The 20,373-nt window shown below is 40.3% G+C and overlaps 1 protein-coding gene across 1 annotated transcript in view; it reads left to right on the top strand.

Annotated features, from left to right (window-relative positions):
• The window catches only part of RUBCN (rubicon autophagy regulator), a 77,651-nt gene extending 59,217 nt beyond the window's left edge, over positions 1-18,434 (top strand). Inside the window, exons 13-21 of the mRNA XM_049785881.1 lie at positions 11,214-11,274; positions 12,009-12,141; positions 12,762-12,907; positions 13,254-13,318; positions 13,409-13,647; positions 14,594-14,655; positions 15,104-15,257; positions 17,656-17,749; positions 18,144-18,434. Coding sequence (XP_049641838.1) covers positions 11,214-11,274; positions 12,009-12,141; positions 12,762-12,907; positions 13,254-13,318; positions 13,409-13,647; positions 14,594-14,655; positions 15,104-15,257; positions 17,656-17,749; positions 18,144-18,322 — 1,133 coding nt within the window. The 3' untranslated portion in view covers positions 18,323-18,434. The remainder of the gene's footprint in view (positions 1-11,213; positions 11,275-12,008; positions 12,142-12,761; positions 12,908-13,253; positions 13,319-13,408; positions 13,648-14,593; positions 14,656-15,103; positions 15,258-17,655; positions 17,750-18,143) is intronic.
• The last annotated feature ends 1,939 nt before the right edge of the window (positions 18,435-20,373 follow it).

Here is a 20,373-nt window from a genome sequence, read left to right as displayed (position 1 = left end):
ATCGAACTGCGGTTCGTCATAGGCTAGTGCAGGCAAGGCAGATGCCTTACTGCCTGTGCCACTGCTCTGGCCCCCTCTGAATTCTGATGTTCCATAACACAACTAGAATTTTGTTATATTCTATAATACAACTTAACGTTTCCCAAGTTTAAAGGAAACATTATTATAATCCTAAGAGAAAAGGACAAAAAGAGTCATTGGAGTAAAAGTATAAAAGGGGGGGAATCACTTTTTACAAAGTAGAACAGTAGTAGTTTATTAGTACAGTTTATAAAGCATCATCTTCTGTAGCAGACCTGAAACTTGTAATAAAACTGCTCCTTGGGTTCTAAACCAGGGACACAGACGTGTAAAATTAACTTCACCCCACAATGAATGACCCATTCTAGTTCAAGTCATAAATATTTTTTTAATCTTCCCATCAGTACAACAAATAAATAAACATAAACAATTTAGGGATATAAATACTTCCCTTATGGATGTACCTGGCATTACCAGATATATACAGGTTGGGATAGGATTCACTTTTTTTTTTTTTTTTTTTTTTTTGGTTTTTGGGCCACACCTGGCGATGCTCAGGGATTACTCCTGGCTGTCTGCTCAGAAATAGCTCCTGGCAGGCACAGGGGATCATATGGGACACTGGGATTCGAACCAACCACCTTTGGTCCTGGATCATCGGCTGCTTTCAAGGCAAACACCACTGTGTTATCTCCCCTGGCCCAGGATTCACTTTTTTGAAGTTTTTAAGGTTGTACTAATTTGGGGAAGGAACAGTTTTGTCTTTCCAGTTGTAATGGCACTTTTCTGAGAATGTGTAAGTGATTTATCTTTTGGAGGCAAAGTTAGCCCTGATTTCAGAAACCTGTGGTATTGAACTGTCAATCTCATGAGTTTACTTTTTGTTTGAATACTAAAGAATACCGTTTTATAATCATTATTATACAGATGGTAGTGAAGGATCTAACCTGACTCACATATCAAAGATTGGACTCTCAGTTTCAATGGCCTCCATGTTTTCAGGTAGTCTTATTAGAAATGTTGGTGTGCTTATAAATGCATGTTTGAGTGTTTGCACCAGCTTTTGTATATTCTTTATCATGTGATTCCTGGTAAGATGTCAAAGACTACAGAGTATGAAGGACTATTTGGAAACAACTGAACTTCAGTCAGTAATAATTCTGACTTACCTCTTCTTCCTCATATGATCCCAATAACTCATCTCACTAGGTGTGTCCTTATTGAACCGTTTCTTTACAGTGATACCTGTAGATTAGGCAGTCATTGTGACTGATAGTAGTGGAGAGTTCAGAAAGGAATAGCCAGGTGAAGAAATTTTAGTTTAAACCTATAACTTAAATTATTGCTATTTGTTTTGGTTTTGTTTTGTTTTGGTTTTTGGTTTTTGGGTCACACCCGGCAGCGCTCAGGGGTTACTTCTGGCTCTCTGCTCAGAAATTGCTCCTGCAGGCTCGGGGGACCATATGGGATGCCGGGATTCAAACCACTGACCTTCTGCACGCAAGGCAAACGCCTTACCTCCATGTTATCTCTCTGGCCCCTATTGCTATTTGTTTTGACAGCAGTGGTATGATGCTTCCCATGACTTTTACATTTTAGAGTCAAATTTTAGAAAGCTCTTTCTTCTCTGTACTTAGTATACTGTAAAGAGTATTCCCTGGGAGTTAAGGTCTGGTTATCCCAAAAGGAAAAGTTCCTGTTTGGGAACAGTTCCCAAAAGGAAAAGGGAATTTCTATTCTTCTATCCAGTAAGGATATGGGAAGCAGTTTATATTGATCTGCCACAAATAATGCACACAGACAAGAGGGTAAAAAGAGGCAAGAATATTGGGCACAAAACCCTTTACCCACTAGCCAGCTGCTCAAAAAAATAAAGAGCTAGATCACCTGCAATAAAATGCCCCTTCCCCTTATCATTATCTTCTATTTATTCAGATCCAAACAGCGACCCCCCTTCCTAAAAGGGTAAAAAAGGGGGCTGAAGTGGTGGCGCAAGCGGTAGGGTGCTTGCCTTGCACATGCTAACCTAGGATGGACTGCAGTTAGATCCCCCAGTGTCCCATATGGTCCCCCAAGCCAGGAGAACGATTTCTGAGCACATAGCCAGGAGTAATCACTGAGCATCACTGGGTGTGGTCCTAAAAACAAAACAAAGGGGGGTGGGAAGCAGACAGAGAGAACAGATACAAAAGAGGAATATTATAAAGGCCTCTATATACCTCACAGTATACAGTTAGGATTTATTGCTGCAGGGTTTGGCCTTCATAATAGCTCTGTATTTCAAGCTAGCAGAGCTCTTTAGGTGAGGGAAATAGCATTTTCTACTCAAATGACTTTAAAGCATATAAACAACAACTCAAAACATTTTTTAACATAGTTTTTGGGCCACACCCGGTGACACTCAGGGGTTACTCTTGGCTATGAGCTCAGAAATTGCTCCTTGGGACCAGAGAGATAGCATGGAGGTAAGGCATTTGTCTTTCATGCAGGTCATTGGTTCAAATCCCGGCATCCCATATGGTCCCCCGAGCCTGCCAGGAGCGATTTCTGAGTGTGGAGCCTGGAGTAACAACTGAGCGCTGCAGGGTGTGACCCCCCCAAATAAAAAGAAATTGCTCCTGGCTTGGGGTACCATATGGGATGCTGGGGGATCAAACCGCAGTCAGTCCTAGGTCAGCCACGTGCAAGGCAAACACCCTACCACTACACCACTGCTCTGGCCCCTACATAGTTAATTTTAATTGTTAGTGCTATTACTATAAATAAAATTAGATCAGGAGTTAGATGAATAAGTTGGTCATCTTTTTCTCTACTTTTTTTTTAAATTATCAAACGTATGTATTTTTCTCAATTACAATAAGTCTATGTTCTCTAAACAAAATATTAAGTCAATTTTAAAAACAGCACATATTTCTCTTTATTATGTAATTACATGAAATCAAATATTTAGTGGTTTCTAATTATCAGCATACTTGGACTTTTACTGCATGAATCTCAATACTCATAAATATAGGATAAAATTAGAAAATACTTCTAAACCTTTATAGTTTATTATAACATCTTCTGCTTGAGAAAGAATCCACTAAACGTTTTTTTAAATCTAGGTTTTGTTTTGTTTTGTTTTTTTGGTTTTTGGGCCACACCCGGCAGTGCTCAGGGGTTCCTCCTGGCTGTCTGCTCAGAAATAGCTCTTGGCAGGCACGGGGACCATATGGGACGCCAGGATTTGAACCAACCACCTTTGGTCCTGGATCGGCTGCTTGCAAGGCAAACGCCGCTGTGTGATATCTCCGGCCCCTAAACAGGCCTTTCTTAAAGCTGGTGATCTACTTACTTTCTTGTAATAAACATTTACCTTATCATTGAAAATGTAACTTGCAAGCCATCATTCTCTATTCTACATTTCTTTATTGTTTTCTGTTCTTTGATATGTTTCTGTCTTTGATGATGTTTATCAATGGTACCAAATTCTCTCTATAAATTACATTACACTTCTTGGGCCTCCTGCCTGATTTTTTTTTCCCCCAGAATCTTATAGACACATCTCTTTCTGATCACTTTAAATACCCTTTAGGTACTATCAGAGGAAGCTCCTCTGAACCCATAATCACCTTAAAAAAATAGAAGTATAATCTTAAGGGCTTTGTCTATGAACAGATAGATGTTCCACATTGTGTTTAATATACTCTACTTAATATAATTTTCTTTCCTTCTTTATTTTTTATTTATTTTTATTTATTTTGTGTGTAATTTCTCAGTATCCTGAAATAGGGTGGGTACAGGGCACTGACTATAATGCATGAAGTTCATGTTGTGTCAGGGCACTGTTCTTAGGGAATGCCATGTCAAGGTGTTGAAAGAGGCATGCCTTAGCAGGTATTGAATCAAGCCCTTCTGGGGAGGTGCCAGGCCTGTGGTACTGTTATGAAACTTTCCACAGGAGATGCCAGGGGTAGCTATTTATGAGAACTGCTAGAGAACTAGCGTACTACACCACCTCACAGGGAAATAAAGCAAGATAGTGGAGTAGTACTGAGGAGCAAGAGAACTCTTTTCTTTACCAGTGCCACTCTGCTGCCCTCTAAAGACAAAGACTAGCATTGTAGCAACTCAATGGCTGTAGGCCCATAAAGCTCCATTATGAGGTGACAAAGTAAATTAGTGTTACCACACAACCCAGCAATTCCACTTCTCAGCATCTAACTCTGTATCATAAAAATATTACTTTTAGAGGACGTATGTACACCACTATTTATTTCAGTACTCAGCACAATAGCTAGGATATAAAATCAATTTATGTGCCCAACACACACACACACACACACACACACACACACACACACACAGTTATCTCTATGTGTTTTTTAGAGATGTGGTTATTCAATTCTTCTTCCTATTTTATCAGGATTTCATAGTTTTTGTTATTCAGTTGTGAGTTCTGTATGTATTTTGAACATTAACTATCAAGTTTATAATATGCATATACATATACATGTGTATAGGCATATATACATATGTGCAAGTTTATGATTGCTATAATACCTTTTTAGTTTTGTGTTAGTTTCTCTTGGTCATGCCCCCATTTCTTTTCTTTTCTTCTTTTCTCCTCTCTTCTCTCCTCTCCATCTCCCCTCCCTTCTGTCCTCCCCTCCCCTCTCCCCTCTCTTTCCCTCCCCTCCCCTCTATGACATTGAGACTAAAGACATCTTCAAGAAGGAAACAGCACTCTCTGAACAAGTGGAAACAGTGATAAACAGATGGAACTTTATTAAGCTTAGAAGCTTCTGCACCTCAAAGGAAATAGTGCCTAAGATACAAAAGCCACCCATAGAATGGGAGAAACTATTCACCCAATACCCATCAGACAAGGGCTAATATTTAAGATATACAAGGTACTGACAGAATTTAACAAGAAAAAAAAATCTAATCCCATCAAAAAATGGGGAGAAGAAATGAACAATGTCTCAAAGAAGAAATGAAAATGGCCAAAAGGCACATGAAAAAATGCTCCACATCACTAATCATCAGGAGATGTAAATCAAAACAAAAATGAGGTACCATCTTACACCACAGAGACTGGCACACGTCACAAAGAGGAACAATCAGTGCTGGCAGGGATGTGGGGAGAAAGGAACTCTTATTCACTGCTGGTGGGAATGCCATCTAGTCCAGTGTTTATGGAAAATAATATGGAGATTCCTCAAAAAACTGAAAATTGAGCTCCCATATGATCCAGGTATACCACTCCTAGGGATATACCCTAGGAACACAAAAATGCAATACAAAAATCCCTTCCTCACACCTATATTCATTACAGCGCTATTTACAATAGACAGACTCTGGAAACAAACCAGATGCCGGACAACAGATGAATGGCTAAAGAGGCTGTGGTACATATACACAATGGAATATTGTGCAGCTTTCAGGAGAGATGAAGTCATGAAATTTTCCTATAATGGATGGACATTGAAACTATTATGCTGAGTGAAATAAGTCAGAGGAAGCGAGATAAACAAAATAGTCTCTTTTATTATGGGTTTTAAGAAAATAAAAGACATTATTGTAATTATGCCCAGAGATGAAGGCCGGAAGGTCCAGCTCACAATATACAGCCCGGGGCCGGGTGGTGGTGCTAGAGGTAAGGTGCCTGCCTTGTCTGCGCTAGCCTTGGATGGACCGCGGTTCGATCCCCCGGTGTCCCATATGGTCCCCCAAGCCAGGAGCAACCCCTGAGCGGTACTGGGTGTGGCCCAAAAACAAAAAAAAAAAACAATATACAGCTCATCACAAAGAGTGGAAGTGCAATTAGAGAAATAACTAACATAATAAATAAATAAATAAATAGGACTAATATGACAATGTTAATGAGTGAGAGAAGTAGAATGCCTGTCTCGAATACTGGCATAGTGTGGGGGAGGAAGGAGCTGGGGGGCATTGGTGGTGGGAATGTTGCACTGGTGAAGGTAGTTGTTCTTTTTATGATTGAAAACCAACTACAATCATGCTGTAATCACTGTGTTTAAGTAAAGATATTTCTAAAAGAAAAAAATTAAAATGGATCTAAAATTAAAAACAATAATAACAGCAACAAAAAAACCACAAAATATTCCTAGATACAAACTAGAAGACACAAAATATCATAATCTGTGGGAAACATCAAAAGCTCTACTGAGGGGGCCGGAGCGATAGAACAGCTTGCCTTGCACGCGCTTGACCTGAGTTTGGTCACCAGCATCCCACAAGGCCCCCTGAGCATGCCAGGAAGGCATCCTGAGCAAAGCTAGGAATAGTCCCTAAGCATCACCGGGTGTGGTTTAAAAAAAAAAAAAGCTCTACTGAGAGGAAAATGTACAGCTTTGCAAGCATCTACCAGGAAGGAAGAATGGGCCAACATAAAGAACTTAATGTCATAGCTTACAAAACTGGAAAGTGATCAACAAAATGAACCAAAAATAGGAAGGTGGAAGGAAATAATAAAGCTTTGAGCAGACATCAATGAATGGGAAATCTAATAAACAATCCGAACAAACAATGAAAGCAAGAGTTGTTTTTTTTTTTTTTAAATAAATAAGATCGGGGCCGGGCGGTGGCGCTGGAGGTAAGGTGCCTGCCTTGCCTGGGACCGCGGTTCGACCCCCCGGCGTCCCATATGGTCCCCCAAGAAGCCAGGAGCAACTTCTGAGCGCATAGCCAGGAGTAACCCCTGAGCGGCACAGGGTGTGGCCCAAAAACCAAAAATAAATAAATAAATAAATAAATAAATAAGATCAATAAACTACTTCAAAACTCACAAAGAAAGAGAAACTTAATAAACAGAATCAGAAATGAATATCGGGCACATTACTACAGATACTTCAGAAATGCAAAGGGTAATCAGAGACTACTTTGAGAAACTCTATGCCACAAAACATGAGAACCTGGAAGAAATAGATAGATTCTTGGATTCTTATAACCTCCTAAGGTTGAACCACAATGATCTAGCACATCTCAACAGCCCTATCATTGTTGAGGAAATTAAAATGGTAATCAAAGTCTTTCCCAAAACAAAAGCCCAGTCCCAGATGTATTCACTTAACAAATAATCTTTCAAACCTTCCAAGAGGATCACTGCCTATACTTTTCAGGATTTTCCAAGAAATTGAAACAGAAATACTCTGAAGTAGTTTTTATGAAGCTAACATCACCCTGATACCAAAAGCAGACAGTGATATTACCAAAAAAGAGAACTACAGACCAATATCCTTGATGAACATGGATGCAAAGATCCTCAACAAAATCCTAGCAAATAGGATCTAATACCTCATCAAGGAAGTCATATATCATGACCAAGTAGGATTCATTCTAGGAATGCAAGGATGGTTCAGTATATGCAATCAAGGTAATACACCATATCAACAAAAGGACAATAAAAACCATATGATCATATCAATAGATGGAAAGAAAACATTTGATAAAATTCAACATCAATTCATGATAAAAACTCTCAAGAAGATGACAATGGAAAGAACTTTTCTCAGTATTGTTAAGGCCTTCTATCACAAGCCTATGGCAAACAATATACTCATTGGGGAAAAAATAAAACCCTTTCTTGTAAGATCTAGTGCAAGGCAAGGCTGCCCCTCTTCCCACTTTTATTTAATATAGTACTGGAAATACTTGCAAAGGCAATTAGGCAAGAAAAAGATATCAAGGGCATTCAGGTAGAGCAGGAAGAAGTCAAGCTCTCACTGTTTACAGATGACATGATACTATACTTAGAAAATCATAAAGACTCTACCAAAAAGCTTCTAGAAATAGTAGATTCATATAGAAAAGTGGCAGGTTACAAAATTAATGCACAGAAAACAATGGCTTTCTTATACACAAATAATAATAGAGAAGAAATAGACAATAAAATAAATCCCATTCACAATAGCACCACAGAAATTTAAAACCTGAGAGTCAATTTAACTAAAGAAGTGAAGGACCTATGCAAAGAAAACTACAAAATACTGCTTCAAGAAATAAAAGAGGACACAAGGAAATGGAGACTCACAACCCTGCTCATGGATTGGGGGGATTAACAATTAAAATGACTATTCTCCCCCAAACATTGTACAGATTCAATGTAATTTCTCTAAGGATGCCCATAAAATTTTTTAAAGAGGGCCCGGAGAGATAGCACAGCGGTGTTTGCCTTGCAAGCAGCCGATCCAGGACCAAAGGTGGTTGGTTTGAATCCCGGTGTCCCATATGGTCCTCCGTGCCTGCCAGGAGCTATTTCTGAGCAGACAGCCAGGAGTAACCCCTGAGCACTGCCGGGTGTGGCCCAAAAACCAAAAAAAAGTTTTGTTTTTTTTTCAAAGAAGTGGATCAAACACTTCTGGAATTTATCTGAAACAGTAAATTACCCCAAATAGCTAAAACAACCCTGAGGAAAAAGCAGATGGAGGCATCACTTTCCCCAACTTTAAATTGTACTACAAAGCAATAATCATTAAAACAGTATGGAACTGGAATAAAGACAGATTTCTCAGATGAATGGAATAGGCTTAAATAATCAGAGAATGACCCTTAGACATAAAATCAATTAATCTTTAATAAAGTGGCAAGAAATGCAAAATGGAACAAGGAAAGCCTCTTCAACAAGTGGTGTTGGTACAACTGGTCAGACACATGCAAAAAAGCAAGCAGGGGCCTCTAACACCATGCACAAAGGTTAAATCCAAATGGATTAATGACCTTGATGTCAGACCTGAAACTATAAGGAATATAGAAGAATCTGTAAGCAAAACTCCATTACTTTGAAACTAAAGGCATATTCAAGGAGGAAACATCATTGTTGAAACAAGTGGAAGCAGAGATAAATGGGATTACATTAAACTATAAATGGGATTACATTAAAGTTTTTGCACTTCAAAGGAAACTGTGACTATAGTAAAAAGAACACCCACATAACAACATCCATCAAATAAGGGGCTAATATCTAAGATATTAAGGTACTGACGAAACTTAAGAAAATAAAATCTAACCCCATCAAAAAATAGGGGGCCAGAGAGATAGCACAGCAGTGTTTGTCTTGCAAGCAACCGATCCAGGACCAAAGGTGGTTGGTTCGAATCCCGGCGTCCCATATGGTCCCCTGTGCCTGCCAGGAGCTATTTCTGAGCAGACAGCCAGGAGTAACCCCTGTGCACTGCCGGGTGTGGCCCCCCCCAAAAAAATAGGGAGAAGAAATGAATAGATATTTCATCAAAAAAGATATACAGATGGCCAAAAGGTACATGAAAAAGTGCTCCACATCATTAATTATTAGGGGGATGCAAATCTGCTGGTAGGAATGCCATCTAGTCCAGCCTTTATGGAAAACAATATGAGATTCCTCAAGAAAACTGGAAATTGAGCTCCCATATGATCCAATTATATCACTCCTAGGGTTATACCCTAGGAACACAAAAACAATACAAAAATGTCCTCTGCATGACTATGTTCATTGCAGCTCTATTTACATTAACAAGAATCTGGAAACAACCCAGATAACTAACAACAGATGAGTGACTAAAAAAAAAAAAACTGTGGTACATACACACAATGGAATACTGTGCAGCTGTCAGGAAAAATGAAGTCATAAATTTTTCCTATAGATGGACATACATGGAAACTATTATGCTGAGTGAAATGAGAGGGAAAGAGATAAGACACAGAATTGTCTCACTCATTTGTGGGATTTAAGAAAATTTAAAGATAGGATGGTAATAATACCCAGAGACAATAGAAATGAGGTCGAAAGGACCAGCTTACCACAAAATTGGTGAGTGCAGTTAAAGAAATGACCATACCAGATAATATCATGACAATGGAGAGAAATAGAATGACTGTCTTGAATACAGTCAGGGGGTGGGGGAGGAGGGAGTTGGGGGGCATTGGTGGTGAGAATGTTGTACTGGTGAAGGGGGGGGTGTTCTTTTATGACTGAAATTTAAATACAAACATGTTTGTAATCATGGTACTTAAAGATATTAATAAGCAAAAATTTTTGAGCCACTTATGGTCTAATTAGATTGATGACATTTAAGATTACTGCTCACTGTGCAGATTTTTATTAGACAAAGAAAGTTGTTTCTCTGGACACTGAGAGTGAAGAATGAGACTTTTCAGTACAATCTGTTGTCATAGACTCTGCCTTTAACATGATGCTGTATTGCTCATTATTTCCATAAAGATATTTAGGTAGAAATCTCTGGAGGCTCAGGTACATCATTATTAGAAATGCTCTTCAAAATCTCTTCTTAGAAATAGGCTTTAGAATGTCTGCCACTGTATACTATAATTATCCCTAGACATTTTATAGCTAAAACCACATGAATATCTTCATGAAAGTTTTTTGGTTACCAAGCATCTCCAGAATTGCTGTGTACATAGATAAGATATGGTTTTGTTTTTATTTTTTTCCCTGCATCACCAGAGATGAAGGAAGTATTTCTATGGGATCTTTGTAATGCTATAGAAGGTAATAATACAGGGGATATACTAGAAGTAGTTTTAATATCCTGGGAATTTATTGAATAATCTTTATGCTCCAAGCTCTGTTAGGCATTGACTGTGATATTAAAAAGAACTAGGTAGAGCTCTTGTCTCTGTGAACCTTTTTTTTTTTTTTTTTTGGTTTTTGGGCGACACCCGGCAGTGCTCAGGGGTTACTCCTGGCTGTCTGCTCAGAAATAGCTCCTGGCAGGCACGGGGGACCATATGGGACACCGGGATTCAAGCCAACCACCTTGGGTTCTGGATCAGCTGATTGCAAGGCAAACGCCACTGTGCTATCTCTCCCGGCCCTCTGTGAACCTATTTTGCTACAAAGCTTGAGATGTAGAGAAAGAGGAAGTGATTGGAGCAATTTATTTTGTACTTGTTCCTATAAAGGTTGTGTTACTGTGTGCCTCCCTTTTATCATTCACTATAATACACCAGATCTTAGTTGTTTTCACCTGGATTTTACCACTCTGACCATCTCTGTGTATGCATAATGCCACTAATTCAGTCTGGTTGTGACTTTAACAGCCTAACTTTAGTGTCTTTAGAGCTTTGCCTGAATTCTGCTCCTTATACTGCACAGAGTAGAGCACTGTTTGTATAGCTAGAAATAACTCAGAATAGTTTCTGTTGTTATTCCTTACCATTTTCTGTTCCTTTTTTCATTGGTTTCCATTTAGATGCTGACATCAAAAAGAGCACAACTTCAAACAGCAAATCCTTCATTTCTTCCCAGTCCTTGTAAGTACTTTTTTAAGAAAATAAAACCTTGGACACGTGAAAAACAAAACTGCTTCTTAATGTAGAGATAGGAAAGGCCATGATGAAGTCATCCAAATTGACTAAAAGTCAAGTTTAAATGATGGGCCTCCCCAAGATTGGGATTCCATGAGAAGGCAGTAATAGATCAGGGAGCGGGGACAGGGAGAGGGGATCAGATAGGGTGGACTGCGATGGAGGCTGAGCTCCTAGCATGGATGGACCCTTCACTGCTGACTCTTAACAGAAGTTTCCCAGATCAGGTGTCAGTGAGAAGAGTAGTGATCAAACATTATAAAGTTTGGTGGGATGGGTTTCAGGTTATAGATCCAAGTCGGGGAAATAGTAGCTCATTTAGTTCCTTGACAGTCCAAAAAACAGCTTCACTGTATTTTTTCAGTTGATCTTAAACAAGCTTTTTTACTAATTTTACTCCCCAAGTTACTGTAAAAAACAACAACAATAAAAACCTAGCTAAGGCAGGGGAATGATTCAGTATCCTTAACTATCAATGCCATGTAATCATGATAGAAAGTGGATTTATGTCTAAGGGATGAGAGCATAGTTCATTCTTCCTATATAATTGTCCAATGTTGAGAAAAGCTGAGTAGGTGATGCATATATTCTCTAGCCTGGAGTTAACTGTGCAGTATCAAAACCTGATGATAATAGGTATCTCTTCCTGGGCTCAGTCTACCTTGAACCTTTCTTTCTAGCTCCCACTGTTTTCTACACTCCACCTCTGCTGAGGCAGTGGCCATGGGCCTCTTGAAGCAGTTCGAAGGGATGCAGCTACCAGCCGCCTCGGAGCTAGAGTGGCTAGTTCCAGAGCATGATGCCCCTCAGAAGGTAGATTTTGAAGCACTCTTTCTCCCCCCAGTGTTGCTCCCAGACACCGAGAACCTTTCTGATCTTGTTCTCCTTTGTCACATGTTCACAGTCCATAATGATCCTGTTTTTTTCCTTACTCACAGAAACTATTCACTACAAGTGTGTTGAATGAATGCAAGCCTGACTAGACTTTCCATTGTTCCATTGCTATTGCAGGAGAAAATGACCCCTTTTCTCTCCTTATGACAGCTTACTAGTTTGAATCAGAAGTGGAACTCTTGTACTGTGACTTTCTCAGACATAAAAAAAAAATAAGGATTGTTCTTTGTTCTACAATGGGATGGGGTATGGAATACCCTGGCCTATCAGAAACTAGGGTTAGGGGCAAAGCCAGCATCAGCAGTGACTATCACTACACTGATACGATGTTTCTATTTCTTTTGCTTCTTTGACCCTAAGGGCCTTACTTCAACCATAGCCATAAGGTACTTATAGCCATATTTTGAGGGCCATGTTGCCTCAGAGCCCTTTCATAGAGTATTCCTGAAATGTCTTTCAATTTGTAATGATCAGAAGCATCATGCAGATGTATGTATTCTGTCAGAATTCTCAGATAACCCTGTGCATTTCTTCTGTAGCTCCTGCCCATCCCTGACTCGCTGCCCATCTCACCAGATGACGGGCAGCATGCTGACATCTACAAGCTACGTATCCGTGTTCGTGGCAACCTGGAGTGGGCACCACCACGGCCTCAGATCATTTTTAATGTCCATCCAGCCCCCACGTGAGTAACCAATGATCACACTCTTGAAAAATGGTTTTAGCTTCTGGATTGTCATAGTTGTATTTCCTACAGAATTCTGTTCAGTTAAAGGCTCAGGAAGAGGGTTGATTATTCATCTCATCTTCAGGACTGACTTAGTCCTCTTTATTTTTTTAAACTTTTTTTTTTTAGTTAGTCTTCTTAAGCCTTCCTGTAGTTAGCTGGAAATGAGGACTTTTACCTGTTGCCTTCTCCCCAATATTTTCTTCCTGTACTTAATAAAAACTCTGTATTTTTATCCTCATGCTTTTGTCTGAGGCTCATGCTACTGGCATCTACTAATTCCCTCTCTTGCTCCTTCTCTCAGGAGAAAGATTGCTGTAGCCAAACAGAATTACCGCTGTGCAGGATGTGGCATCCGCACTGACCCTGGTGAGTGTACTCTCTTTCTAAAGGAGCGGCAGAGCTGCCTCACAGCTTATAGATGAAAAAGTCACAGCAGGTCTTTATGACCTTTTATAGATTATATCAAGCGGCTTCGGTACTGCGAATACTTGGGCAAGTACTTCTGTCAGTGCTGCCATGAGAATGCACAGATGATCATCCCGAGCCGGATTCTACGCAAGTGGGACTTCAGCAAGTATTATGTCAGCAACTTCTCCAAGGACCTGCTCTTGAAGATCTGGAACGATCCTCTCTTCAATGTTCAAGATATCAACAGTGTGCTCTATCGGAAGGTCAAGCTGCTAAATCAAGTCCGGGTGAGACCCTGGAAAAGGCCATGTCAGACATGACCTTTTTATCATCCCCCTGGACCTTCCCTCCAGTCATATAGGCTTTTCCCGGATCACTGCTTGCCTTTGCCACTATATCAAAGCTGTAATTATCTCATTCATTTTTCTTCTATGTGCTTCTTGATCTCTCGCTGTTTCAAAGCTAGTTTTCTGGACAGTCTCAGACTTGGCAACAGCAATTCTGAAGCTCTGGCTAGTCTTCCTGGACAAAGGCAGGATTTCTCTCTTCACTGAAAATACTACTGAATGAAGAAGAGGGACCCAGAGTAGGAATTCCAATTCCAGATTTTACAGCTGCCAGATGTGTATTTGGACAGGTTAATCTAGTGGGGGAGATAGTGGGAGCTTCTCTGATTGTGAATTACTTTAACTGAGATGCTGAGTTACAGGCATTTAGAATAATCTGCCTCTGATTTCTGTATGCCATGTTTGTTACCAGACATCCAGGATTTAAAGTTACTAATATTTCTATTTTTCTTTCTTTTTCTTTCTTTTTTTTTTTGGGGGGGGTGGGGGGATTATACCCAGTAGCGCTCAGGAGTTACTCCTGGCTCTACGCTCAGAAATCGATCCTGGCAGGCTCAAGGGACTATATGGGATGCCGGGATTTGAACCACCGTCCTTCTGTATGCAAGGCAAACTCCCTACCTCCATGCTATTTCTCCAGCCCCTAGTCTTTCTATTTTAATTGGGTGAAGTTATACCTAGCAGTGCTTAGGGACCTCTCCTTGTGGTGTTTAGGGGACCATGCAGTGGCACGAGTTGATTCCAGGGCTCCTATATACAAAGCACATACTTCAGCTCTTTGAATCATCTCCCTGGCCTGGTAATGGACATTCTCATGGTCATTTCTCCCTTTTTTTCTGTTCCTCCTCTAATCATCCTTCCTCCATCACAATGTCTCTTTTTTCAGCTGCTGCGGATCCAGCTATATCACATGAAGAACATGTTCAAGACATGTCGGCTGGCCAAAGAGTAAGTCTGATGTGCAGGCCAAGGTCTCTGGCTACGTTATCTCTGAAAGAGCTATGCATTAGTAGATGACCCTTGTTATATAAAGATGAAGAGTAGGATAATCTTTCAGAAATTTCCAGAAATGCTCACTGAGAAACCCTAGTAGTAACCAGGTCTGTGTCTATCTTCCTGGAAGGGGAAATCTTTGGTTACTCAATCCAGAGCAAACTCACTGTATTTTGCAAGCTGCCAAGCAACTCACAACTCTGAAAGATTTTGAGAGCCATTTCTGCCAACCAGACATCTGGCAGTGTGGAGGGAAGCACTAGACTGGCAGAGGGTCGCCTACCTTCATTATCTCTGCCTTGGGACTGTCTTCTCTCTTCAGCTTCCTAATAATCTTCCACTCTGATGTGCCACACAGAAATATTCATTCTTGTTTCTCTTCACTGCTCCTTTTTTCCTATAGGCTTCTGGATTCTTTTGACATTGTTCCCGGCCACCTAACAGAGGATCTCCACCTGTATTCGCTGAATGATCTCACTGCAACCAGAAAGGGGGAGCTAGGCCCCCGGCTTGCTGAGCTCACCAAGGCAGGGGCTGCCCACGTAGAGCGATGCATGGTAATAGAATCATGTTGCGTGAAACTGGTTCTTTGCGCACCCACAATTGTTGCTGTTGAGTTCAAGGAGGTTGAAAAGGCCTCAGAGAAATGGACAAATGGGTTATTCCCTGGGCTAGTGAACAGCTAACTCAGTATGTAAAGATAGTAGAATTAAAAGATTAAAATTAAAAGTGCTGGCACTGCCCTGGGTAAATGATAGAACTAGCCAGTGGTTGGCAACCTTTTTTTTTTAACTGAGCCAAATCTCGCCAAAACCACGATTGAAATTTATTTTGAGAGCCACACAGGGCGTGCACCGACAGAGGCTAGGAGCAGAGTCCTGACTCCTGGAGTGGCCGCCCGGCACACAGAAGAGCCAAATTAAAAGTATAAAGAGCCACATGTGGCTCGAGAGCCGCAGGTTGCCGACCACTGAACTAGACAGATGGTTAGGAGGGAATTGCCTTGTTCCAGAGGAGAAATCTACGGAATCAATAGAAACACAGGGTCTTTGTTTTTCTAAGTTCAATGCCTGTGACCAGAGAGTTTATTTTACTCTCTGAGGTAAGCCTCAATTGTGTTGACACTGAAATAAGATAATGGTATCAATGATCTTTTTCTCTCAGTTTTTTTGTTTCATTTATTTATTTATTTATTTATTTATTTATTTATTTATTTATTTTGAGATTAGGGTACTGCTTTCTTTTTTTTTCATGTTTAAATTGAGAATCATTCTGGTTTCTCAAACTTATGCCTCTCTTGGTTAAATTGTGAAATTTCTTTTTTTTTTTTTTTTTTTTGGTTTTTGGGCCACACCCATTTGACGCTCAGGGGTTACTCCTGGCTATGCGCTCAGAAATCGCCCCTGGCTTGGGGGGACCATATGGGACGCTGGGGGATCGAACCGCGGTCCGTTCCTTGGCTAGCGCTTGTAAGGCAGACACCTTACCTCTAGCGCCACCTTCCCGGCCCCTAAATTGTGAAATTTCATTGCACACTGTCAGACTCTGATTGTTCCTTGGCTGTTGTACTTCTATTGCAGCCCAGATCTCTCCAAGGAGCTAGGAGAATCCTTTAGAGCCCACTCATGTTCTGTCCCTTTTGCTCTTTTTTTTTTTTAATTTTTTTATTTTTATTAAATATATTTTTTATTTAAGTAACATGATCATATTTGGGTTACAGTCATAACCAGAACACCCCCCTTCACCAGTGCAACATTACCCTCTCCCCCCTTCCCATCCCCTGCCTGTTTTTGAGACAGGTATTTTACTACAGTAGTTTGTTTTTAAGTTCAGTAAGTTGTATTTTTTTCCTTAAAGGATAAGAGTAAAAAAATATAGTAAAGGTGTGATAGTGGCAATCGCCAATGTTTGCATAAGTCCAGAAAAATGGAGAAAATGGGAGAAAAAAAATCCTTGACCTGAATACAAAAAGGTCTCACCCCAGAAGTTTATTGGCATAAGACAGACTCTGGGTTCCAGGCATACCAGTCTATCCAACTCCAGTCATTCTCAAGGTCCCGGTGAAACTTTTTCACACTTTAGCTATAGTTGGTATCAGACTTTTATATTTAAAGACTCTGGATTCTGTGCATTTCTTTCGTTGATGTCAGGCTGATGTGGAGCCTCCTCTAGTTTCAGCATATCATTAAATGCAGAGCGATCTGCTCTGCATGCAGACTGTTGCTGAGTCACCTGGGTGTTGGGAGTACTCTTTGGAGTCAGTCAATGCCAAAGCAGTGGTAGGTCTTCTCTGGTAGAGGCTTGGATCCTGGGAATGTTAAAGACAATTGTGGTTGTTTCCATAGTTCAGGTGTGTGTGGGTGATGCCCATTCTTCTGAGTCCTGAGCCAAATCATTATGCCAATGTTCAGGGTAAAAGGCCTAATTACATTACCAAATTTGTGTTCCCATCTCTATTAGATAAGAACTTGTTTGTATATGTATTATTTTCCCATTTTAATGTGCCTATGCAAAGGAGAAGCAATGCCACAAGATATTGTTGGTGCATCTGGGGGCCAATGAATAAATTCCAACATTTCCCGTAACTTGGTATAAACGTGAAATCTATACAGAGTTACTCTTCTACCAGTATTGCTTATAAAACAGATCTCATAGGGGGAAATCAAGCAATCAAATAACTAATCTAGTGGGCAAAATTGTCACAAATGAGGATATTTTAAAAGAGTTATAGATGTTAAGGGAATACATCTGAGATATACAAAAGAGATACATGTGACCCTTTTATGTTTTAAAAAGAAAAAAAAAAGAAAACAAGGGTATTTGAAGACAACAGGTGATAGTTGAGTTTGTGACATGTTTTGCGGCATTTGCTCTTTCCTGAATTTGTAGTCACTTTTTTGATGTCTGTTCCTGGTGTGCTGTGCCTCATTGTTGCTACTGGTCCTTTTCCCCCAGCTTTGCCAAGCCAAAGGCTTCATCTGTGAGTTCTGTCAGAATGAGGCTGACATCATCTTTCCTTTTGAGCTCCACAAGTGCCGGACCTGTGAAGGTGAGGACTGGACCCCAGGTGTAGAATGGAGAAACCAGACTGAACACCGTGGCCCACTGTTTCCTGAAAATCACCCGTTTCCTCGGAGCCATAAAGATAGTACAGGGGTTAAGGCATTTGCCTTACATGGAGCTGACCATGACCCTCAGCACCATATGTGGTCCCCTGAACATCTCAAAAGTTATCGCTGAGCATGCAGTCAGAGAAAACCCTGAGCACCATTAGGTGTGGGCCCCAAAACAATAATAATAATAATAATAATAATAATAGAAAAGGAATTAATTTTGATTTGGCAGTACCCTGTGTTTCACTGCATGAGCACCAGGCCGTGTAGTGAGGGGTTTGCTTCCAGCCTGAAAAAAAATGTGTTCCCTCTTTCTTTTCCATCCCACAGAGTGTAAAGCTTGCTATCATAAAGTTTGTTTCAAATCTGGAAGTTGTCCACGCTGTGAGCGGCTGCAGGCCCGGCGGGAGCTGATGACCAAGCAGAGTCTAGAGTCCTACATGTCAGACTATGAGGAGGAATTCACTGAAGCCTCGGAACTTGAGACCTCTGTGCTGGAGACCACCTGAGGAAAGCTTGAAAAGCCTCTTCTTGAGGCGAGGAGCACAATAATGCAACATTGAGCCACTTGTTTAAGAACTCTCTCCTTTGGGGATTTTTTTAAATAATTATAACCATTATTACTTTTATGCCTTGTTTTGAGTCCATATACATATACAAGACAGTCAGCCTTTGTTAGGTTGATGGGGGTCTATTCTGTTGTGACAATTTGCATGCACTAAATATTTCTATCAAAACTGACAGGTTGTCTTGGTAAAACTACTTGTACTTCTTTCTGGGAAATGAACATTAAGACCCAAATCTTCTGATGTACATGGCATTTTCTAATCAGACCTGATCTGGTTTCAGCTGTGTCTCAAGTATCACTTCCAATTTTATTTTGTTTTAGTTCTGGAGCATCTGAGCCAGCCTCTTTCGACCAACTCACTTCTCTTTTGCTGATGAAACAAGAGCCTGAAAAAGACTCAGACTGTGCCTAAAGAGAAGTAGAAGAAAATAGGATAACTTCCTGGGCATTCTCTTTAGTTTTTTTTTTAGATATTTTTGATGTGTCATAAAAGGGATATCACTATTACTCTGGAATCCTCCAGCACCACACAGAGGCAACTTGACTTCCTTGTTTAAAATAATTCAGGCATGGCCAATGTCATATATTAACTTTCTTTATTTGCCCTGGTAGTCTTGAAGCAGAAAATAGAATAGATGAGCCATAAAGAGCCCCGGTTCATTTTTTAGTCAAAAACCAAGCAGAGTGAGGCTATACTTTTGTTTAAAGAAAGCTATTCAGTGGAATAGCTGTTGGTCTCCTTCTAGATGATATAAGATTCCTTTAAAACTGCCTGACTCTTTGATACAGAAACAGACTTTCAAACTTAAACAAATCATATGAGCTATTATAAGTGAAGAGAAATAACTTCCACCATCATCTTAATGGGTCTCTGGCCCCTGTTACCTGTGAGGTAGTCACTGTGGTTCTTAGTAGAAGTGTGCCCCTGTGCTGGGACCTTCCCTGAAGACTTATCTACTGTGTTGATTTCTTTTTGTTTGAGTGGGTCATAGTTGGAGGAAAAACTTCCTGCTATTAATGTTGGTAGAGAACTTGACAATTTGTGAATGTGAGTGTGAGTGCCCCTGTCTTCTTGGGATAACGAGCTTTTTTTGCTAACTAAGCACTTAACTCTGATGATAGTCATACATTTAATAACCTTTTCTCATGTTACTAATTTTAAAATACCTCCTTTTGTACATGTATGTGCATTTGATGGGGAAAGTTTTTAATAGGTGTTAGTGGAACTCTGTTTATAGCTCCTAAACTTTCCATAGAACACTGGATAGGCATGCTGTTCTGAGGACTAGAAGCTTTGTGAATGAATGCCCACAGCATTTTTGTTCGGGGAATGACTTCAGCTTGTCTTGTTAGAATGCAAATGGTGGGTCTCTAGTAGAGAACTTGGTATGAATACTGCTGCTGGAGACTGAACCAAAAGTCTCACATTGGGGCCAGAGAGATAGCATGGAGGTAAGGTGTTTGCCTTGGATGCAGAAGGTCGTTGGTTCGAATCCCAGCATCCCATATGGTCCCCCAAGCCTGCCAGGAGTGATTCCTGAGCATAGAGCAGGAGAAACCTCTGAGCACTGCCAGGTGTGACTCAAAAACCAAAGACCAAAAAAAAAAAAAAAAAAAAAATCTCACATGTAGGTGGACACTCCCAAGTTTCTAGAATCTCACAGACAAAGTAGATGTCCAGAATGAAGGTTTCCCAAGGTAGGAGACAGCATGAAAGAATTAAGTTCTGGAGTTAGTCCCTCTGCCCCAGACTTTGGACATCATGAGGTGGTCTTCTCTCCAGGTCCTGGGGAAGATTCTGTAAGTCAGTGCCTTTGGCTCAATCTTGTGTTGAACTCTCCCTTGTCCCTCAAGTTGCTTAGGGATTAAATCCTACCAAACTCAGTCTCACTAAAGGTTAGTCTTCAGATTCAGAGTGTTGTGAAAATGGTGAGCTTAACTTGCAATTTTCATTTCATCACAAATCCTGCTTCTTATCCCTAGTACCAACAC

Source organism: Suncus etruscus, chromosome 13 (assembly GCF_024139225.1).
Source record: "Suncus etruscus isolate mSunEtr1 chromosome 13, mSunEtr1.pri.cur, whole genome shotgun sequence".
Classification (NCBI taxonomy): Eukaryota; Metazoa; Chordata; class Mammalia; order Eulipotyphla; family Soricidae; genus Suncus; species Suncus etruscus.
The sequence above is the reverse complement of the archived record's forward strand: the minus strand, read 5'-3'. Positions and strand labels throughout refer to the sequence as shown.